Source organism: Leopardus geoffroyi, chromosome A2 (genome assembly GCF_018350155.1).
Source record: "Leopardus geoffroyi isolate Oge1 chromosome A2, O.geoffroyi_Oge1_pat1.0, whole genome shotgun sequence".
NCBI classification, from domain to species: Eukaryota; Metazoa; Chordata; class Mammalia; order Carnivora; family Felidae; genus Leopardus; species Leopardus geoffroyi.
Window position 1 is genome coordinate 84,887,313 of NC_059331.1, and position 24,613 is coordinate 84,911,925.

The following is a 24,613-nucleotide window of genomic DNA, read 5'->3' on the forward strand; positions in this document are numbered from 1 at the left end:
CTTTTTTCTCAAAACATATTTTTAACTGACAGGTTGCATTAACATCTGTCAATAAGACACAGTTTATTGCTTTAGAATTTCAGAGTACCAATAAACTCAATTTTGATTTGTAAAGTATATGGTTGTCTGCTAGCCACCTGAAAGAGTTAAAACATAAACTTATTTTGACAGCCTAGAAAAAGTAGAAAAATTCCTAGAAACTTAGAACCTACTAAGACTGAATCATGAAGAAACAGAAAATCTAAACAGACCAATTACTTCATGATCAAAACCTCTCAATAAATATGTCCATGACCAGATGGCTTTACTGATGAATTCTACCCGCATTTACAGAATAATTAATACCAGTCCTTCTAAAGCTCTTGGAAAAGAAAAATAGAGAAAGGAACACTTCCAAAATCATTTTATGAGGACAGCATTTTACCCTAATACCAAAACTAGACAAGGATGGCATAAGAAAATTACAAGCCAGTACCCCTGGTGAACTTAAATGCAGAAATCCTCAACAAAATGTTACCAAACCAAATTCAACAATATTTTAAAAGAATTATACACAGTGATATAGTGGGATTTATTCCAGGGATACAAGGGTAGTTCAATTTTGTTAAAGTGGTATATATCATATTGATTTGCAAATGTTAAAGATAAAAATCTTGATCCTCTCAAATGATACAGAAAAACCACTTGACAAAACTCAACATTCATTTATGCTAAAAACTCAAAATAATGTACCTCAAAACAGGCCATTTATTAGGTCACAGTTAACATCATACTTCAACAAAACAAGGAAACCCATCAGAAATAAAACAAGGAATCCCTTTCTTGCCACTTTTATTCAACATAGTATTATTTGATTATAGTATTATATATACATATTATTCAACATCTATATATATGTATACATATATAAAGACTCCACTAAACTGTTAAACTAATCAATGCATTTAGTAGATTTGCAGGATACACGGTATATATGCAAAAATATTTTGCATTTCCATACACTAGTGATGAACGATCAGAAAGAAATTAAGAAAACGATACCATTTACAACTGCATCAAAAAGAAAAAAAATAACTAGGAATAAATGTAAGAAGGGGAGAAAAAATATCTCTACACTGAAAATTCCAAGACATTGGTGAAATAGAAGAAGAAAAAGTAAGGGTAAGATATTTCATGTTCACGGATTAGAAAAATATTGTTAAAATGACCATACTACCCCAGAGCAACCTACAGATACAGTGCAATCCCTCTCAAAATACTAGTGGCATTCTTTTTCACAGAAATAGCATAAACAATCCTAAAATTTGTTTGGAACCACAAAAGAACCTGAATAGCCAAAGCAGTCTTGAGAAAGAACAGAGCTGGGGGCAGCAGGGTCCCTGATTTTCAGCTCTGTTGCAAAGCTATAGTAATCAAAACATTATGGCATTGACACAAAAATAGACACACACATGTGAGAAATAGCCCAGAAAATAAACCTACACATATGTGATCAAAAAATTACAACATATGAGCAAAGAACATGCAATGAAGAAAAGATAGTCTCTTCAATAAATTGTTCTGGGAAACCTGGACCACTATATTAAACCATACAAACAATTAACTTAAAATGGATCAAAGACCTCAAACCATAAAAGTGCTGAAAGAATATAAGCAGTAGCTCCTTCATGTTAGTCTTGGTGATGATTTTTTGGATCGGACATCAAAAGTGAAGACAACAAAAGCAAAAATAAACAAGTAGTACCACATCCAACTATAAAGTTTTTTGCACAGCCAAGAAAACCAACAACATGAAAATGCAACCTATGGAATGGAAGATGATACTTGCAAATTATGTATCTGATAAGGGGTTAGTATTGAAAATATATAAAGAAGTCCTACTAAATAGCAAAAAACACAATCCACTAAAAAATGGGCTGAGGATCTGAAGAACCATTTTTCCAAAAGAAGACCTACAATGGCCAGCAGGTCCATGAAGAGGTGCTCAGAATCTCTATAATCATCAGGGAAATGCACACCAAAACCACAGTGAACTACCACCTCACCGATTAGAATAGGTACTGGCAAAAAAACAAGTGTGGTGAGGTTGTAAACCCTCTTGCCCTGTTGGTGAAAATGCAATTTGGTGTGCGGCCCCTGTGGGAACTGTAAGGAGATTCCAAAAAAAATTAGAAATATCCAGCAATTCTACTTCAGGAAATTTCTCCAAAGAAAATGAAAACACTGACTTAAAAAAGATAGGTGCTACCTGCATGTTTATTGCAGCATCATTTGCAGTAGCTGGTGAAGCAGCTGGTAGAGCTCTGTGAGCAGGGTCCCAGGTGGGAGTTGGTTATGTAACATAGAGTTCTGCTGACACAGAGTAAGCTACAGGTGTGGACCACAGGATCTCAGAATAGCATTACTAAGCAGGCTGGGTAACCGAGGACCTTGAAAGCCCAGCAAATAATTTTGTGTTACTACTGCAAGAGAGAGATCTAATAATTTTTTTTAAATGGAACAGTTTTTGAAGTATCATGTATGTACACATATAAAATATATACATACGTGCACATTTAGGATAAAGGTGAAGCTCACTGAAATTTTAAAAAGGGAAGACATAGATATGTGCACTCAGATCAAGAGACAGCATTATTTCCAGGTTCCCAGAAACTCCATCATGCCTCCCAGTCTAAACAAATGCCCCCACCCTCGACACACCGGGTTATTATGACTTTGTCTTCATTGATTAATTTGTATTTTTTTCCAACTTCTTTTTCCCAACATCAGTTGAGTCCTACAGTGTATACTCTTCTTGTGTCTGGCTTCATTTGTTCAACAGTATATTTATGGAACACATTCATGTTGTATGTGGCAATAGTCCTTTTATTCTCCTTTCTTATTCCTGTATGGCAGCTCATTGTATAGATATACCAAAACTTTTGGGTTGTTTCCTAACAAGTTAGTTCTGTTATTAACAGTCTTTATATGTCTGATGATGAACATAAGTAGGTAGGTCTGTCAAGGGCTTGCCTAGAAACTATTGCTGCATGTGATTATCATTAGCTACGGACCATTTCTGGAGTGTTTACTCAGAAGTTTTTAACCTCATGGCCGTAAACCACATTGTAGACCCGTCTACAATTTTTGAATAAAGAAAAGTGACAAATGCTAATTAATGTGTATAGAGGAAAGGGAATAAAAAATACCGATTACCATTCAACCAGGTAATTTCTCGATCACCCACTAGGCTGGAAATGAAATAGCATACCACCGTCAGGGAAGGGAGTTGGTTTGGTGTTGGGAAGTCGAGTATAAAGGGGAAGAAAAAGGAAGATCTGGCATTTGGATTGGGCAGGAACGAAGACCCCGGGGAGCCAAGAATACCATGCTTTTGGTGTGTTGTGTTGTTTTGTTTTGTTTTTTTCAAGGGTAACTTAACAGTCATTGAAAGGTAATTAACATTGGGAATTTTTCATTTAGAGAAACGCCTTTCTCTTGTTCTAGAAGGAAAAATACAGTGACATAATCCACATATTTTATATGTATGGAACTGATTTCAATATTTTCAGGTCCATTTTGCTTATGTGTACTCATTTTAACTTTTCACCTTATGTTTCTTGCCTTCTCCCGTCTCAGGCTCAAACACATATGAAGAGGCAGCTGCGTATATTCAGTGTCAGTTTGAAGATCTCAATAAAAGAAAGGACACAAAGGAAATATACACCCACTTCACATGTGCCACAGATACGAAGAATGTGCAGTTTGTTTTTGATGCTGTAACAGATGTCATCATAAAAAATAATCTAAAAGATTGTGGTCTCTTCTAAATTTTGCAGTTAATGGTAAAATGCATTTTCAAACCAAATGAGTACTTCTGTGTGGATTTCTCTAAATTAGAGTCTTGCAGCAACACAATGTAGTATACAGCAGATGTATCTGGGACCTGACCAAAGTTGTTCTGTTGTGTTTTTTTAACTGAAAGTAATAGAAGGACCTTTCTTAAATGTGAGAGGTGGTCCTGCAGTGGGAAACTAAGGGCAGTGTTAATGCTCGACTCTAGTGTATTGATGATTTCTGCCTATGTGTAAATATGCAAATGTATGTATACATGTATTTATAACTTTTGTTTTTCCACATTACTTTTAGGCTTTAAGAGTGGCAACTTATTCTAGCGTGATGGCTTTGGTAATAAACAGAAATACTAAGTACTTTGTACTGAATGACAGACTATTACCGTGTTTGCCAGTTTTAAACAGCTTTATTTATGTTCATGTCTTGTAAATTTTTAAGTACAGTAATTAATATTAGGAAACATTGCAGCCCTTATCTTGATTATATGTATACTTGTAATCTTAACAAAGTTATTTGTACAAACATTGCACAGACTATTTTAATAACATGATTTGTTCTTTAAATTTAATGTGTTTTATTGAAATGTTCTTAAGAGGATGAATATACCTGCCTTTGGATCAGTTATATAAACATTGTATGCATTTTAATTTTTCTTCTAAAAGTGCATGCTGATCTAATTCTACATTAGATTTGGTTTGAAAAACTGAAATTTCAGATTTTTGAGGCTATACTCTCAGACTTACTATAAACACTTAATTTTTATTCAGTTGGTTTGTTTTCACTTTGAATTTTAATATTTGGATGGTATTCATGCATTTCCTTAAAGGTGATGCCAGATTAATTTTTATACACTTTAAATAACTACATTCTTATTTATAACTAAGTTTAGGTGGATTGAGAGCATTTTGTGGGTAAAAATATGTCAGCATAATGAATTTTGAGACATTCATTTGTGTATTTCCTTTGGGAAATCCCTTGTACCTAGCATATATGATAGTTCCTTATTTGGAAGATAACAAGAAAGATCTTTGAATATTCAGCTGCTGATCTAATGCAAGCTTTAGATTCCTATATGTAACTACTTTCAAACTTAATTATCACACTATATATTAAAATTACTTTTTTCTCTTACTCAAATTTCCACCACTTGCTTGAGTTAATATTTCTTTTTAAATTGTGCTATTATTTCTGACAATTAAACGGGCAATTACACTTAGAAAATGAGTAATAGTATTTAATAAAGTCAGTGATTTTATGTATGCTCAAAAAAGTGTTACATATTAGCTAGATATTGGACTTTGATAGTCATTTCTTTTCATGATTCATGATGTGTCTCTGTGACTTCATTTCAACAAAATGAACAGCATTCCCTACCCTACTTCTGTTGTTTTACTCATCTTGAAAAAGGTCCTTCAATAAGCTTTGTGGATAAGTAGTCTCTTAGTTACGTGCTGTCATTTTGTTGAAGTATATTTCTTGAAGTGTGTGTGGGTGTGGGTAACCACAGACTACATTTTCATCTGTTATATTTTGGGGATTTGTTTTTCTTCTTTGTGATGTAAAGAAATTCAAAGTTATCACAGTTTCTTAAATGTGTTAGTTTAGATTCTTTACGTGCCTTTCATGAAAGATGTTTTCATTAATTTTACTGATGGAAGACCTGTAACACCCTTATTGTGAAGCTATGTATGAAATTCACCTATACTATGAATAAATATGAATCCTGAGAAATACTGTTTAAAAAGCCACAAAGAAGCACATCTTGGTGACCATAATTGGTGAATTCCTGAACTTTATTCTGTGTAATTGTGTTACTAATAAATCCTAATAAATTTAAATTTTTAAAATTTTACAAACCTGTTGACTAAACACGTTTGACATTAGGATTTACTAAGTATCAGTCTATGGAATGCCCATTTATTCTTTATCTTTTTGCAATTTCATCTCCACAAACTTGAGTTTTTCCTGCCTCAAGTTTCTTCAGGAGATACGGTGCCACATTTAGAACTGTCTGGTTGATATCCCCTTCTGAGAATTTACTGCCTGCCCTTAAGTCCATATGTCCCAAACCACATTCATCATCATTCTCCCAGTTCTTACCAGTTCATTAAACCTGTTCTTACCCCCTAATTTTGCCAGTGTAACCACTCAGCACCATCATTCTTCAGTGCCTCAACAGGCAACTTTTTAGCCACTTCTAACTCTTTAGCCCTCATCTCCATCTCTGATAAACCACCATTTTGCTCACAACTCTAGTCTTCCAATGCCTTGCCAGTTTTTATTTTTCCTTTCCATTCCCACTACCACCTACCAAATGCAGGTTTTTGCTTCACTTCTGCGTGAAATGGCTTGTTAATTAAATTCTCCACTTCCCATTTTTCCTTTCTCTCGTACAGGCTAGTTATCCTAATTGTGTTATCTTGTGTTATCAGGGCATTGGCTCTGACTTTTCAATAAAACCAAGTTTAACTTTGCCTCCTATTCAGAGCTCATCCACTATCTGATCCCACTTCATTATGTCTCCACTCCTCTTCTACATTGCATCCTAAAAGTACTTTGCGCATAGCCTGGGCCTTCCTCCAAGTATTTGTCTACATACTGTGTGAGCTATGCTTAAAACAATCCATGGGACATGGGAAGTGTTCATTCATATCTAGTAATGTTACTTTTATTAGGACTTTTGTTTGTGTTACCTTTTTTAGATTCACCTGTCACATCTCTTTAGTCTGCTTTTTGGGGAACTACATGGTTCCAGTAGGGCTGCCAATCCTCCCTGGCATAGGATCAAACCTGACCAGTCCTGGTCTCTCATCACTAGGCATGTGACCCAAAATGAACCAGTCATAGTCCCAGTTATCATTCCTAAATTTATGAAAGCTGTTCTGGTTTCTAAAATTCCCTTCATTTCAGTATCCATTTAAAGGACTCTATATGCTTCATTAAATTCATTCAGATTCAATCACTTATTGAAAAAGTCTCAAAATGCGTATGTTCTTACTGAATGTCAAAGGATCTGTAAGATCAGAAAAGGCTCAGAGAGGTTAATTAACTTGACCAAGACCAAATCAAGGTGTCAAACCTATCACTTCAACTTCATGTCTGTTGTAGAACTCTTGAGAATGCTACCTTATTTCTAGAAAATGTGTAAGTTGTTTATCCCCACTCTTAACCATCTGAGTTTATCTAAACACTTTTTTAGATTTTAAATACATAAGACAGAGCAAAGCTGGAGGCATCATGATGCCTGATTCCAAACTATAGGACAAAGAGTAATTAAAATAGTATGGTATTGACATAAAAATAGATACATGCATCTGAGGAACAGACTAGAGAGCTCAGAAACATACGCATTTATGGTCCACTGGTTTATAACAAAGGAACCAAGAATATACAATGAGGAAAGGACATTCCATGATAAATGGTGTTGGGAGAACTAGACTGCCATATGTGGTCTAGAATGAAATGACCACTATTATAAAACATCCACAAAAAATAGGTGGATTAAAGACTTGAATACAAGACATGAAACCCTAAAAGTCCTAGAAGAAACCATAGCTCCTTAACATGGGGCTTGGCAATAGATTTTGGATGTGATACCAAAATTAAAGGCAATAAAAACATACAACTAGAACTAAACACTTTTAAAAAGCTACTTACTACAAAGGAAACCATCAACAAAATGAAAAGGCAGCCTATGGAATGAGAGAATACATTCACAAATCATCTGATGAGGGGTTTATATTGAAAATATATAAAGAAGTCCTAAAACTCCATAGCATAAATCACACAATCTGATTTTTAAAAAGGGCAGAGTATCTAAACAGACATTTTTCCAAAGAAGACCTACAGATGGCCAAGTCCGTGAATGTGTTCAAAATCGCTAATCAGAAAAAAATGCAAATCTAAACCACAATGAGCTATTGCCTCACACCTGTTAGAATAGCTACCATAAAGGCAAGAAATAATGAGTTGATGAGAATGTGGAGAAAAAACGATTATGTGCAGATGGTAAGAATGTAAATTGGTACAAGCCACTATTGAAAACAGTATCAAAGTTCCTCAAAAAATTACAGAGCTATAATATGATCCAGTGATTTCACCTCTGGGTATTTATCTGAAGAAAACAACAGTAATTCAAAAAGATAATATGCATCCCATGTTCAATGCAGCATTATTTACAGTAGCTAAGATATGGAAACAATCTGTGTCTGAACAGATGAATGGATAAAGAAAATATGCTGTATATACATGCAATTGAATATTTTTCAGCCATAAAAAAAGAAATCTTGCCATTTGCAGCAACATGGATGGACCTTGAAGCCACTGTGCTAAGTAAAATAAGACAGAAAGATAAATACTTGATGCTCTCACTTATATGTGGATTTTTTTTAAAAAAAGAAAGAAAGCAGCTCATATATACAGAGAACAGATTGGTGATTGCCAGTAGCAAGGTGATAGGCTAAATGGGTGAAAAAAGTTGCTAACAGGTACAAACTTCCTTTTATAAAATAAGTCATGGGAGGGACAGCTGGGTGGCTCAGTCTGTTAAGCGTGCAACGTCGACTCAGGTCATGATCTCACAGTTCATGAGTTCGAGCCCCGCATTGGACTCTGTGCTAAGAGCTTAGAGCCCAGAGCCTCCTTTGGATCCTGTGTCTCTCTCTGCCCCTCCCTGCTCATTCTCTCTCTCTCAAAATAATAAAAAAAACACATGAAAAAATAAAACAAAAATAAAAAAAGTCATGGGAATATAATGTACAGCATGGTGATAATAGTTAATACTGTATTGCATACTTGAAAGTCTGAGTAAATCCTAAAAGTTCTCATCACAAGAAAAAAAAATTTGCAATTATGTAAGGTGGTAGATGTCAACTAAACTTAGTGTGGAGATCATTTTGCAATATATACAAATATCTAATTATGTCGTACACCCAAAACTAATATAATGTTTTGTTACATATCTCAATAAAAATGAACTAAAAACTTAAAAAGTATGATACCTATTATATCTTATACCAAAGCTATTTATGCTATCTTAACATCCATTTGATTTGAAGCTACTTAAAACAATTTTTTTTAATGATTATTTATTTTTGAGAGAAAGAGACAGATCATGAGTGGAGGAGGGGCAGAGAGAGACACACACACATACACAGAAACCGAAGCAGGCTCCAGGCTCTTAGCTGTCAACACAGAGACTGACCAGGGGCTTGAACGCACAAACCATGAGATCATGGCCTGAGCCAAAGTTAAGATGCTTAGCCAACTAAGCCACCCAGGCACCCCAAAGCTACTTAAGAGTATGAACAGTTTTAGATGTTTTAACCCTAACCCTAACCCTAACTCTAACCCCTAACCCCTAACCTTGTCTGTAGAACCAACCATGGTACCTTGTGTAAATGAATTTCATTAATAATGTAATGAATGTTACAGATGTTACTATTTTCACTGCCTAGTCTTCTATTGTAGAGACAAGTAGAGAGTGGTGGTGGTGGCCTGGACCCTCGCATCCAGTGTGGATTCAAATCTGGGCTCTATTTCTTATTCATTGGGTAACCCTGGGACATTTATTTAACCTTTCTTTGCTTCCTTTTTATCAACCTGAAAACATAAGGATTAACTAACCAAACCACTAATTTGGTTGTCATCATTTAATAAGTTCATCATGCATGTTAAGCACTTAGAAATGAGCCTAGCACGTGGTAAACAAATTTACGGTTGATTACAAAGACTATTTAATTTGGGGGCAACTTTGGGGTGCCTGGGTGGCTCAGTCGGTTAAGCGGCCGACTTTGGCTTAGGTCATGATCTCACGGTCTGTGAGTTCGAGCCCTGCATTGGGCTCTGTGCTGACAGCTCAGAGCCTGGATCTTGTTTCAGATTCTGTGTCTCCCTCTCTCTGACCCTCCCCCGTTCATGCTCTGTCTCTCTCTGTCTCAAAAATAAATAAACGTTAAAAAAAATTTAATTTGGGGGCAACTTTAAAATCCTAATCAGTGCTTGACCAATGGTTATTCCTATGAGCCTTTGATGAAATGCCTCAAAAACAAAATAAACATCATGCTTCATCTTTATAGTTAAAACTTCTGAGTATCTCACGTCACTATCGATATAATGGAAAATGTGAAGGAGGAGAAAAATTCATCTTTTTTATTTTATATTCTTTATGTTATTCAACTTCAGGATACTTCTCTTGTTTTCATGTAACCAAAGATATGGGATATTTCTGTTTTTTTAAAGTTAACTTGGAAAGTTTTTTTTTTTTTTGTACTTGCTTTTTGAAACTGTACCATGATAGTTAAAATGCCTTTCTATCAAAGTTTTCTTTTTCTTTTTTTTTTTTTTTAGTTTACTTTTTTTTGAGAGCGAGAGAGAGTACAGTAGGGGAGGGGCAAAGAGGTCAGAATCCCAAGCAGGGTCCATCCTGTAAGCACAGAGCCTGATGCAGGGCTTGAACTCATGAGCCTTGAGATCATGACCTGAGCTGAGATCAAGAGTCAGTCACTTGACCAAGTGAGCTACCCAGGCGCCCCAACTATTGTGAGTTTTGTATGTCACAAACTCCATTGACCTGTTTCCCAGGCATTTTTCGTCTAACCAATAACTATTGCTTTGGTGTCTGTTGTGATTTCTATTATTTACTTGGATTTTTTAGCTACTTTAAAAGTTGTGAGACATATTTCATCAAGTCCAGGAACACCCAAATGTGCATTGGCAGGAATCTGCTGCAGTCATTCAGAACAGGGCCCTGGGACAGTCCTACTGTGTGAATAAGCTTCTCAAGCACCATATAGAAAGGCAAATATTTCCAGCTTCCTTGACTTACCGGCCATCCTCCTGAGCTCCCATACCAACAAAGTGGGTGGAAACACTGCCATTGCCAAGAGACAGTTGTTGTTCAAATTAAGAATGTGTTATTCTACTGATTAAAATTAAGGCAACAGTGTTGAGGAAAGCATGTACAGAAGATCATGGTAGGGGCGCCTGGGTGGCTCAGTCAGTTAAGCAGCCGACTTCCACTCAGGTCAAGATCTCGCGGTCCATGAGTTTGAGCCCCGCATCGGGCTCTGTGCTGATAGCTCAGAGCCTGGAGCCTGTTTCAGATTCTGTGTCTCCCTCTCCCTGACCCTCCCCTGTTCATGCTCTGTCTCTCCCTGTCTCAAAAATAAATTTAAAAATGTTAAAAAAATTAAAAAAAAAAAAAGAAGATCAAGGTAGATTTTAACTACTACTTTAGCAGGTGATAGAGTGTCGCTTTTAATAAAAGGATGAGCACTGAGTGTTATATCTAAGTGATGAATCACTAAATTCTACTCCTGAAACCAGTATTACAACATATGTTAACTAACTTGGATTTAAATGAAACTTAATAATAACAATAGTAATAATAATCACAAAGGAGGTGTTGTTTTCTCCTGAATTGCACAGGGCCTCACCTGAAAGAGAGTAGGATAGAGAGTAGGAATGATGATAAGCTAAGAATCAAATCCAAAGAAGTTACTTCTCCAAGTGCAGTATCTATGAAAAGATTGTTAAAATTAATTTTATTCCTGCCCAAACTACGCATGTATTTCCTATCTTACCAGGATTTTCTTTTATTATTATTATTATTACTAATTTAGATCTGAAATTTTGGAGACCATTTATACTAAATTGAGAGACGTTTATACAAATTCAGTGTAAAGCCAGTCTTGAAAATAAGTCATTGTGAAATAAGTCCTTTTATATTAGGTGCTCTTTAATTATTTTCTGTGCAACTTCACAGTACAGCTTCAATCCTTCCCTTGGAAATCAAAAAGGAATGAAGTCAAAGCTATTCCCAGACAACTCTGTCCTTCATTTTTATTAAATAGTAGTAGGTTCTGGTTCAAGATGGCAAATTAGGAAGATCCCGAACTCCTCTCCTTTTACAGAGCTACAAAAGAAATAATTTCTTCTGAAAAAAATACAAAAACAAAACAAACTAAACAAAAAGCCCCAAACCAGCTGAGCAACTCCTAAACATTGGGTGACTGAGGGTTAAAAACCCAAACTGCAGTACCTAGGAGAGATGAAGTCACAATCTCACCATACAACCCACTCCCAGCATGGTTCCCCACAATTGGGAAAAATATCAAACCCCTCAAAAGCTCTGTTTGAACCCAGCATTGGGCACCACAACTTTTAACCCCTGCACCTGAGAGATGAGCCCCCTAAACATCCAGCTCTGAAAGCCAAAGGGCCTTGCATCCATGAAACCCACAAGACTACAGTGAACTGAGAAAACACTTCTTAAAGGTCTCAAGTGGACAAACTCCTTCACCCCAGTGCCCAGTGCAGAGGCAGCTGACTGAAAAAGTGCCCAGACTTTTATAAAAGAAGCTTATTTGCTTATCTTCAAGGTTCAGCCTAAGGGCAGGTATTTAATTCAACACACACCTGGCCTACTGAAATACTCTGTGGGATGGAGGTCAGCGGGCACCATCTTGGCACTCTCCCTCTGGCTCATTCCAGCTTGCTGTTATCTCCTCCCAAGGAGTCCGTGCCCTCATCTGACGCCCTGACTTTTATGGCTGTGCCCAGGAAACACTTCCAGAACTCTTGGCTGTGGTGGCCAGCAGGGCTTATGCTCACATAGTCACAGGACTGTACCAGAGACAGTGTTCTTAACTGCTACTGCCCCCAGGGCACAGCACGAGGCAACAGACTGAGGCTCCCAGTACTTCAGGGAAAGAAGTTTTTCATCCCTAAAGATCTTCGTACCTGCAGCTTGAGCATCAGGCTAATTAAACACCCATCTAAGGGCGAAATGTAATCTTCTCCAGAGACCTAAGAAGGTTGGCCCGGTCTTTGTGCTATCCTGCTGTGCTCTTGAGTGGCAGTCTTCCAGATGGGAGCTTGCACATGTGTCTGGTGGCCCAGTTTCTGTGACTGTCACCCAGGGATGCCCCTTGATTACTTGTCTCTGGTAGCTCAGCAGAGGTTGCTTTCATGGGTTCCATGGGACTGGAACAAATGAGGAAACAGTTCTTGGCTCGTTTCCACCCTCAGGGCACAGTACCTACAACAGACTGAGACCTACCCCAAGTCTTTCTTTCAAAGTGGCCTCTTTGCTTGTTGTGGAGCTTCAACCTAAGGGACAGGCTTCCCATGTGGCACGCATCTAAGGGTCTACTGAACCGTTCTGTAGGGAGAGAGGCCAGTGGACCATCTTTGCCTTCTACTGCCTCACTGCAGGTCATCAGTATCTCCTGGAAAGGAGCTACTACACTCATCTGGCACCCTAATTTTTGCCACTGCCACCCAGAGGACACCTCCGGGATACCTGGATGTGGTGGCCAATGAGATTTAGGCTTGAAGTATATATCTTCATATTTTAAAATCTGCTCCCTGTTAGAACTAACAAATTCTGTTAGGTAGCAGGATATAAACCCCATGTATACAGAAATCTATTTCTAGACACTAACAATAAACTATGAGAAAGAAATTAAGCAAACAACCCCATTTACAATTGCATCAAAAAGGATAAAATACCTAAGGAATAAACCAAATAACACCAAAGGAATACCAAAGGAATAACCAAAGAGGGAAAAGACTGTACTCTGAACACCAGGATACTGATGAGAGATATTGAAGAAGACACAAACAAAAGACAATACTACCCAAAGTAGAAATTGAAGAAGACACAAATAAATGGAAAGACTACCCAATGCAATCTCTAACAAAATGCCAAAAGCATTTTTCACAGAAATATAATGAACAATCCTAAAATTTGTGTGGAATCAAAAAAGACTCCAAATAGCCAAAGCAATCTTAAGAAAGAACAAAGATGGAGGCATCATGCGCCTTAATTTCTAACTATATTATAAAGCTATATACAAAACAGTATGGTGTTGACATGAAAATAGACACAAAGATCTGAGGAACAGAATAGGGAGCCCAGAAATAAACCCAGGCATATATGGCCAATTAATCAACAACAAAAGAGGCAATAATATACAATGGAGAAACGACAGTCTTTTTAATAGATGATATTGGGAAAACTGGATAGCTACATGCAAAAAGAATAAAACTGAACCATCTTACCCTATATATACACACACACATACATACACACACACACAAAACAAACAAAAAAACCCTCAAGATGAATTAAAGACTTGAATGTAAGATTGAAATTATACAACTCCTAGGAGAAAACATAGCCAGTAAGTAACTTGACTTTGGCCCTGATGACTTTTTAGATTTGGCATCAAAAGTAAAGGCAATAAAAGCAAATGTGGACAAGGACTACATTGAACTAAAAAGCTCTGCACAGCAAAGGAAACCATCAATAAAATGAAAAGGCAATCTATAGAATGGAAAAAAAATTCCAAGCCATATATTTGATGAGTTAGTATCCAAAATATATAAAGAACTCCTAGAACTCAAGAGCAAAAAAAAAAAAAAAAAAAAAAAAAGCCACACAATTCAATTAAACAATGGGCAGAGGATCTGAATAGACACTTTTCCAAAGAAGACATACAAATGGACAACAGGTCCATGAAAAGGTGTTCAAAGTCATTAATCATCAGGGAAATGCAAATCAAAACCACAATGGCTATTTTCAAAAAGATAAGAAATAACAAGTGTTGGCAGAAGCAACCTAAGCTTCTACCATGGATGAATGGATAAAAGAAATCTGAATGGTCAGTTCTTAAGCCTGTGGAATGTGAACCATCCTGGCTGCAAACTCATTCATCTGATTTGTGCTGGAATCCTTTTGCAGCACTCTACTAGAGAATCACATATGTTTCCTTCTCTTGTTGTTTTAACAAAATTAAGTACCTGTCAACATAAGTGATCATTTCTCAAGCAATTATTTTACAAACCAGTTAACCTCTAATTGAACAGAACATTTTTGCAGGCTTGGACATACATTTTACTCCATTCTTAAACTCTCTATTACAGTAGAGTACCAATTAATGTTAGCTGTTTATCTTTTCTTCAAAAGGAAGCTCATCTAAGTCTAGTAATTAATGACTGAAGGTGGGAGGGAAAACTTGGAGCCAGTATAAAGTACCCTTTCTACTCTCTAAGATGACCACCTGTAATCTCCTAAGGCTTCTTGGTGCAGACTCAAAACAACATAGTTCCAAATGGAGTCCCTTGAAAAATTTTACTAGTGTGATAAGACTCACTGAAAATAATAAACCTGTACATAGTTTCAAATATATTACAGATAATCTGCCTCCCCTAACATCATAAATACATTAAAAAATGCATACATGAGGTATCTCCTCAGTACCTGTAGTATCAGACCCTTCAGGTGCACCACTAATGTTCTCATTTAGTTGTTAGAATAGTCCCGCAAAGTTATTGATGAAAGTTCCATTGTTCAGATAAGGAGACAAACTAAGAAAGGTTAAGTATGTGGTATAATGCTGACTACCTAGTAAAGTGGCAGAAGCAGGCTAAAATCCAGGGCTATAGGTCATTTGTTAGACATGTTTTCAATATCCAGGAGCATAAGGATGTTTTTCCTAAGACTGCCACAAGGTATAGAGTAGCATATCCCAAAAGCTCTTGACTAAGCAAATGTTAATAAGTGTCATGGTGCTGCACACCAGCATGCTGATGGCTATGAGAAGTCCTGCAGGAAAGAAGCCTGGTGTGTTATCCGCTGTTTCACAAACCGAGCGGTGCTAACACAGCAACTACAACCCATATGTGACTATAGAGCATTTGAAATACAGCTAGTCCAAACTGAGATGGGCAGCCAGGGCAACATGCACACAGGAATTCAAAGATGTGAACAAAAAAGAATGTACATGTTACACTGATATTGTGGATATAGTGGGTTAAATTAAATGTATCATTAAAATGCCACCTTCTTTCTTCTTACATCGTTAATGTGGCTACTGGAATATATAAAATATTCAAGCATCTAGGATTATATTTCTACTTGAAAAGTAAAACACTTTTTTTCTTCCACAACTCAATTTGCATTCCATGGAACAGTTCCCAAATTTCTAGAGAAGCAGATATCATAGATGAAAAGCTAAGATGTGAAGACTATTCCAGTTCTGAAATGCTACAGTTTGATATAATATAGCCTTTTACTGTGGGCGTAAGGGGGACTATCTCATTCTCACTTCAAATATGTCAGCTGTAATAAAAAAGAGTAATACACATTTTAAAATGCATACTCTCAAACTGAATTTTTAAATTAGCTTCTGTCTTTATTTTTAGTTCCAATACATGGAGTGGATATAGACCCATCAGGGTACCAGAAAATTACTAAGCCCTGGTTTACAAACCCATCTCTTCAGTGTTCTTTAGCCAAATCACAAGATTAGCTGTTGTTGTTTTTTTTTAATGTTGTTATTGTATTGTGTTTTGTTTTTTAATATGTTTCAATTCCCTTAGCCAAATTCCTTTCTTCCTCCACACCTCCCACAGGACTGGGCTTAGCATAGTCATGCATTAAAAAAGCTTCTGAACTTTTTTCGGAAAGAGTAGCTCCCTGGAGCTGTGGAGGAGGACAGGAATTTCATATTCTGCAGGACTTAAATCATGATAGCATATCAAATATTCCAAGGCCTTAGATGTGTATTTTGCTCTCTGATAAAGACAGAAGACAGCAATAAAATCACATCTGTTCTTAAAGTTTCAATAAGATCACATCTGTTTATCTATATAATTGAAGTTTTCTAGATTCTCAAACTTCCCTCGGGATTTGAGCTCATTCGTTTAATAGTATTAATCTGAGAAAGATTGTTATATATATGTGCATTGTTTAGTTATACTCCTTTTAAAAATACACATATATAAATCACTCCATGAGAAATATCACAAGGTTCTATTTGGCACAACATGCACAAAAAAGTTAATTATATTGGAATATGTGAAGAATTTCATTTGCAATTAGTTGAATTTATCAAGACACTAGACGTTTTAGGAATGTGTGTGTGTGTGTGTGTATTTTTTTTTTAAGTTTGTAAGAGTTTACATGATTAAAGCTTATTTAAGTTGCTCTGGCAGTTATGAAGAAGAAAAAAAGAGTTTTAAAGTAAATTTATATCCACATTTTGATAACAAGCAATATAATGTTTGAAAGAATAAATTTATTTATTTACTTAAGAATACTTTTTTTTCAACATATGAAGTTTATTGTCAAATTGGTTTCCATACAACACCCAGTGCTCATCCCAAAAGGTGCCCTCCTCAATACCCATCACCCACCCTCCCCTCCCTCCTACCCCCCATCAACCCTCAGTTTGTTCTCAGTTTTTAAGAGTCTCTTATGCTTTGGCTCTCTTCCACTCTAACCTCTTTTTTTTTTTCCTTCCCCTCCCCCATGGTCTTCTGTTAAGTTTCTCAGAATCCACATAAGAGTGAAAACATATCTGTCTTTCTCTGTATGGCTTATTTCACTTAGCACAACACTCTCCAGTTCCATCCATGTTGCTACAGAGGGCCATATTTCATTCTTTCTCATTGCCACGTAGTACTCCGTTGTGTATATAAACCACAATTTCCTTATCCATTCATCAGTTGATGGACATTTAGGCTCTTTCCATAATTTGGCTATTGTTGAGAGTGCTGCTATAAACATTGGGGTACAAGTGCCCCTATGCATCAGTACTCCTGTATCCCTTGGGTAAATTCCTAGCAGTGCTATTGCTGGGCCATTGGGTAGGTCTATTTTTAATTTTTTGAGGAACCTCAACACTGTTTTCCAGAGTGGCTGCACCAGTTTGCATTCCCACCAAGAGTGCAAGAGGGTTCCCATTTCTCCACATCCTCTCCAGCATCTATAGTCTCCTGATTTGTTCATTTTGGCCACTCTGACTGGCGTGAGGAGACATCTGAGTGTGGTTTTGATTTGTATTTCCCTGATGAGGAGCGACATTGAGCATCTTTTCATGTGCCTGTTGGCCATCTGGACGTCTTCTTTAGAGAAGTGTCTATTCATGTTTTCTGCCCATTTCTTCACTGGGTTATTTGTTTTTTGGGTGTGGAGTTTGGTGAGCTCTTTATAGATTTTGGATACTAGCCCTTTGTCTAATATGTCATTTGCAAGTATCTTTTCCCATTCCGTTGGTTGCCTTTTAGTTTTGTTGGTTGTTTCCTTTGCTGTGCAGAAGCTTTTTATCTTCATAAGGTCCCAGTAGTTCATTTTTGCCTTTAATTCCCTTGCCTTTGGGGATGTGTCGAGTAAGAGATTGCTACGGCTGAGGTCAGAGAGGTCTTTTCCTGCATTCTCCTCTAGGGTTTTGATAGTTTCCTGTCTCACATTCAGGTCCTTTATCCATTTTGAGTTTATTTTTGTGAATGGTGTAAGAAAGTGGTCTAGTTTCAATCTTCTGCATGTTTCTGTCCAGTTCTCCCAGCACCATTTGTTAAAGAGACTGTCTTTTTTTCCATTGGATATTCTTTCCTGCTTTGTGAAAGATTAGTTGGCCATACGTTTGTGGGTCTAGTTCTGGGGTTTCTATTCTATTCCATTGGTCTATGTGTGTGTTTTTGGGCCAATACCATGCTGTCTTGATGATTACGGCTTTGTAGTAGAGGCTAAAGTCTGGGATTGTGATGCCTCCTGCTTTGGTCTTCTTCTTCAAAATTCCTTTGGCTATTTGGGGCCTTTTGTGGTTCCATATGAATTTTAGGATTGCTTGTTCTAGTTTCGAGAAGAATGCTGGTGCCATTTTGACTGGGATTGCATTGAATGTGTAGATAGCTTTGGGTAGTATTGACATTTTGACAATATTTATTCTTCCAATCCATGAGCAGGGAATGTCTTTCCATTTCTTTATATCTTCTTCAATTTCCTTCATAAGCTTTCTAAAGTTTTCAGCGTACAGATCTTTTACATCTTTGATTAGATTTATTCCTAGGTATTTTATGCTTCTTGGTGCAATTGTGAATGGGATCAGTTTCTTTATTTGTCTTTCTGTTGCTTCATTATTAGTGTATAAGAATGCAACTGATTTCTGTACATTGATTTTGTATACTGCAACTTTGCTAAATTCATGTATCAGTTCTAGCAGACTTTTGGTGTAGTCTACTGGATTTTCCATGTATAATGTCATGTCATCTGCAAAAAGTGAAAGCTTAACTTCATCTTTGCCAATTTTGATGCCTTTGATTTCCTTTTGTTGTCTGATTGCTGATGCTAGCACTTCCAACACTATGTTAAACAACAGCAGTGAGAGTGGACATCCCTGTCGTGTTCCTGATCTCAGGAAAAAGCTCTCAGTTTTTCCCCATTGAGGATGATGTTAGCTGTGGGCTTTTCATAAATGGCTTTTATAATCTTTAAGTATGTTCCTTCTATCCCGACTTTCTTGAGGGTTTTTATTAAGATTGCTGAATTTTGTCAAAGGCCTTTTCTGCATCGATTGACAGGATCATATTGTTCTTATCTTTTCTTTTATCAATGTGATGTATCACATTGATTGATTTGCGAATGCTGAACCAGCCCTGCATCCCAGGAATGAATCCCACTTGATCATGGTGAATAATTCTTTTTATATGCTGTTGAATTCGATTTGCTAGTATCTTATTGAGAATTATTGCATCCATATTCATCAGGGATATTGGCCTGTAGTTCTCTTTTTTTTACTGGGTCTCTGGTTTAGGAATCAAAGTAACGCTGGCTTCATAGAATGAGTCTGGAAGTTTTCCTTCCCTTTCTATTTCTTGGAATAGCTTGAGAAGGATAGGTATTATCTCTGCTTTAAACATCTGGTGGAACTCACCTGGGAAGCCATCTGGTCCTGGACTCTTATTTGTTGGGAGATTTTTGATGACTGATTCAATTTCTTTGCTGGTTATGGGTCTGTTCAAGCTTTCTATTTCCTCCTGATTGAGTTTGGGAAGTGTGTGGGTGTTTAGGAATTTGTCCATTTCTTCCAGGTTGTCCAGTTTGTTGGCATATAATTGTTCATAGTCTTCCCTGATAATTGCTTGTATCTCTGAGGGATTGGTTGTAATAATTCCATTTTCATTCATGATTTTAACTATTTGGGTCATCTCCCTTTTTTTTTTTTTTTTTTTTTTTTGAGAAGCCTGGCTAGAGGTTTATCAATTTGGTTAATTTTTTCAAAAAACCAACTCTTGGTTTCGTTGATCTGCTCTACAGTTTTTTTAGATTCTATATTGTTTATTTCTGCTCTGATCTTTATTATTTCTCTTCTTCTGCTGGATTTAGGCTGTCTTTGCTGTTCTGCTTCTATTTCCTTTAGGTGTGCTGTTAGATTTTGTATTTGGGATTTTTCTTGTTTCTTGAGATAGGCCTGGATTGCAATGTATTTTCCTCTCAGGACTGCCTTCGCTGCATCCGAAAGCGTTTGGATTGTTGTATTTTCATTTTCATTTGTTTCCATATATTTTTTAACTTCTTCTCTAATTGCCTGGTTGACCCATTCATTCTTTAGTAGGGTGTTCTTTAACCTCCTTGCTTTTGGGGGTTTTCCAGACTTTTTCCTGTGGTTGATTTCAAGCTTCATAGCATTGTGGTCTGAAAGTATGCATGGTATGAAGTCAATTCTTGTATACTTATGAAGGGCTGTTTTGTGACCCAGTATGTGATCTATCTTGGAGAATGTTCCATGTGCACTCGAGAAGAAAGTATATTCTGTTGCTTTGGGATGCAGAGTTCTAAATATATCTGTCAAGTCCATCTGATCCATTGTATCATTCAGGGCCCTTGTTTCTTTATTGACCATGTGTCTAGATGATCTATCCATTTCTGTAAGTGGAGTGTTAAAGTCCCCTGCAATCACCACATTCTTATCAATAAGGTTGCTTATGTTTGTGAGTAATTGTTTTATATCTTTGGGGGCTCCTGTATTCGGCACATAGACATTTATAATTGTTAGCTCTTCCTGATGGATAGACCCTATGATTATTATATAAATGCCCTTCTTCATCTCTTGTTACAGCCTTTAATTTAAAGTCTAGTTTGTCTGATATAAGTATGGCTACTCCAGCTTTCTTTTGGCTTCCAGTAGCATGATAAATAGTTCTCTATCCCCTCACTCTCAATCTGAAGGTGTCCTCAGGTCTAAAATGAGTCTCTTGTAGACAGCAAATAGATGGGTCTTGTTTTTTTATCCATTCTGATACCCTGTGTCTTTGGTTGGTGCATTTAGTCCATTTACATCCAGTGTTATTATAGAAAGATATGGGTTTAGAGTCATTGTGATGTCCATAGGTTTCATGCTTGTAGCGATGTCTCTGGTACTTTGTCTCACAGGATCCTCCTTACGATCTCTTGTAGGGCTGGTTTAGTGGTGATGAATTCCTTCAGTTTTTTTTTGGGAAGACCTTTATCTCTCCTTCTATTCTAAATGACAGACTTGCTGGATAAAGGATTCTCGGATGCATATTTTTGCTGTTCATCACATTGAAGATCTCCTGCCATCCCTTTCTGGAGTGCCAAGTTTCAGTAGAGAGATCGCTGATGAGTCTTATAGGTCTCCCTTTATATGTTAGAGCACGTTTATCTCTAGCTTCTTTCAGAATTTTCTCTTTATCCTTGTATTTTGCCAGTTTCACTATGATATGTCGTGCAGAAGATGGATTCAAGTTACGTCTTAAGGGAGTTCTCTGTGCCTCTTGGATTTCAATGCCTTTTTCCTTCCCCAGATCCGGGAAGTTCTCAGCTATTATTTCTTCAAGTACATCTTCAGCACCTTTCTCTCTCTCTTCCTCCTCTGGAATACCAATTATGCATATATTATTTCTCTTTAGTGCATCACTTAGTTCTCTAATTTTCCCCTCATACTCCTGAATTTTTTTTATCTTTTTCTCAGCTTCTTTTTCCATAATTTTATCTTCTAGTTCACATAGTCTCTCCTCTGCCTCTTCAATCCGAGCCGTGGTTGTCTCCATTTTATTTTGCAACTTGTTGATAGCATTTTTTAGCTCCTCCTGTCTGTTCCTTAGTCCCTTGATTTCTGTAGCAAGAGATTCTCTGCTGTCCTTTATACTGTTTTCAAGCCCAGCGATTAATTTTATGACTATTATTCTAAATTCACTTTCTGTTATATTGTTTAAATAATTTTTGATCAGTTCGTTAGCTGTTGTTATTTCCTGGACGTTTTTTCTGAGGGGAATTCTTCCGTTTCCTCATTTTGGATAATCCCTGGAGTGGTGCGGGACTGCAGGGCCCTTCCCCTGTGCTGTCTTGAATAACTTGCATTGGTGGGCAGAGCCGCAGTCAGACCTGATGTCTGCCCCCAGCCCACCGCTGGGGCCACAGTCAGACTGGTGTGTGCCTTCTCTTCCCTTCTCCTAGGGGTGGGATTCACTGTGGGGTGGCATGGCCCATCTGGGCTACTTGCACACTGCCAGGCTTGTGGTGCTGGGGATCTGGTATATTAGCTGGGGTGGATTGGCAAGGTGCACGGGGGCGAGAGGGGCAGACTCAGCTAGCTTCTCCTTTGGTGATCCGCTTTGGGAGGGGCCCTGCGGCACCGGGAGGGAGTCAGACCTGCCGGAGGGATCGATCCACAGAAGCACAGCTTTGGGTGTTTGCGTGGTGCAAGCAAGTTCCCTGGCAGGAACCGGCTCCCTTTGCGATTTTGGCTGGGGGATGGGCGAGGGAGATGGCACTGGCGAGTGCCTTTGTTTCCCGCCAAGCTGAGCTCTGTAGTCCGGGGCTCAACAACTCTCCCTCCCGTTGTCCTCCAGCCTTCCGCTCTCCGAGCAGAGCTGTTAGCTTATAACCTTCCAGATGTCAAGTCCTGCTTGCTGTCGGAACACACTCCTTTCGGCCCCTCGCTTTTGCCAGCCAGACTTGGGGGCTTTGCTTGGCCAGCGGGCCACCCCTCTGCCTGGCTCCCTCCCGCCAGTCTGTGGAGCGTGCACTGCCTCTCCGCCCTTCCTACCCTCCCTACCCTCTTCCGTGGGCCTCTCGTCTGCGCTTGGCTCCGGAGACTCCGTTCTGCTAGTCTTCTGGCGGTTTTCTGGGTTATTCAGGCAGGTGTAGATGGAATCTAAGTGATCAGCAGGACGCGTGGTGAGCCCAGCGTCCTCCTATGCCGCCATCTTCCCAGGATCCCCAAGAATACATTTTTAAGGGACGCCTGGGTGGCTCAGTTGGTTGAGCGTCTGACTTCTGCTCAGGTTATGATCTCATGGTCTGTGAGTTTGAGTGCCATGTTGGACTCTGTGCTGACAGCTTAGAGCCTGGAGCCTGCTTCAGATTCTGTGTCTCCCTCTCTCTCTGCCCCTCCCTTGCTCATACACTCTCTCTAAGAATAAACATTTACAAATTAAAAAAAAAAAAAGAATACATTTTTAAAAAATCAAATCACTATGCTCATCTGCATTCTGGTAATTCCAAGTGTTTCTACCCTTTGTATTGCTAAAGCAATAAGATGAGCTCACCTTTACTTAAACATACCAGGGTTCACATTGGAAGCAATACTTTTCCATAGAGAAGAGCTATCAGTCCTGCAATGTAATTTCTCAGAATCGAACTTCATCTTATAAGCCTTTCTGTTGTTGTTGTTGTTATTACTGATCCTTTTTTTTTTTGAATAAGTATGTGGATAATCAATATCATGGTTATTCTGTTTACTAAGCAGCAGAAGACTTCACATGCTTGGCTGGTAGTCTCAGCCCAGGACTCTTTCTCAACATGATTTTTTCAAATGTGGCAAGAGTTGATCTAATAAGCCATATAAATGTTCCATATTTTCTAAATAAATTCTATCCTTCTTTTTCCTGAAGCTTTGGCAAAAAGGCCTTTTGTTTAGTTATTGTTAAGGGCAATTGGAAAGCATTTTACCTGTTAAGGAAAATATAGCTGCCAGTTCCACTTACAGATACTGTGGTTAATCTCTAATCAAAAAGCAACTTAAAAATACAGAAGTGATGTCACCAAAATGACAACATATGTCATTCCTCTCTTTGCTCCTCCTCACAAGAAGGAATAATATCTATTCATGTACAAGACAACGTTGAGAGAATCCTAGAACACAGGGCTGAGACTAAAGCACCCACTCTACAACAGAGACCAATAGAGACCATGCACAGAGGTCATCCCTGAGCCTATCATCCTTCCAGTGGCGAAAGAGAACCCAGAGTAGACATCCATCTCCCCCAGCCTTGGGGGTCATTTCTTGAGAACTCCCACTCCAGTCTCATCCCACAAAGACTGTGGTGGGATCTTTGGGGTTTGACCACTGGGAATCTGGTTGGGATGGAGAAGGGAGGGAGGAGCTTGCAATAACCAGCATTTAGATCTTGAATGACTGAGTTTATACTTGCAGGACCCAAGCTGCAGTCCCAACCAGCAGCTGTACTAATCTGCAGAGCCAAGACAGTGGTGCAATCTGATCAGGGAGAGGTCTGCCTGATTTGGGTCTTCAAATAAAGACCTTGCTGGCCCTAGCACTGAGTCATAGCCCAGCCCTATGCTAAGTGTAGCTCCTGAAACTGTTTTACCAGAATGCCTGGCCAAAAACATCTGGAAGGTTGTATAGCCCAGCAATCATTGAGCAGAGTCCAGCAGGCAGACCCAATTATCCACAGAACAAATGCATTGGCCCTGTTCAACCAGAGAATGTAGGGTGTGGGTCAACTTGAGTCAAGACCACAAAGTGCCCTTCTGGCCTTCGAGCCAGTTTTCCCACCCTGCCCAGGCAGGAAAATTAACTTGTAGCCCCACCCATAGCCAAATACAGCCTCATCCTACTTAACCACTGAATGTCAATATTGCACACAGAAGCTGCATCCAACATCCATGCTTACACTGGTACTGGAACAAAAAGCATAGACTGGGGCTTTTTCCCCATGTGCAGAA

General features: G+C 38.1%; 1 protein-coding gene across 2 annotated transcripts in view; it reads left to right on the top strand.

The window, feature by feature from the left end:
* GNAI1 (G protein subunit alpha i1) overlaps nt 1–5,686 on the top strand; it is an 85,679-nt gene extending 79,993 nt beyond the window's left edge. For both annotated transcript variants that reach the window (XM_045494612.1, XM_045494611.1), the window contains one exon: nt 3,619–5,686. In XM_045494612.1, the coding sequence (XP_045350568.1) occupies nt 3,619–3,809 (191 nt within the window). In that variant the 3' untranslated portion in view covers nt 3,810–5,686. The remainder of the gene's footprint in view (nt 1–3,618) is intronic.
* Nucleotides 5,687–24,613: the final 18,927 nt, after the last annotated feature.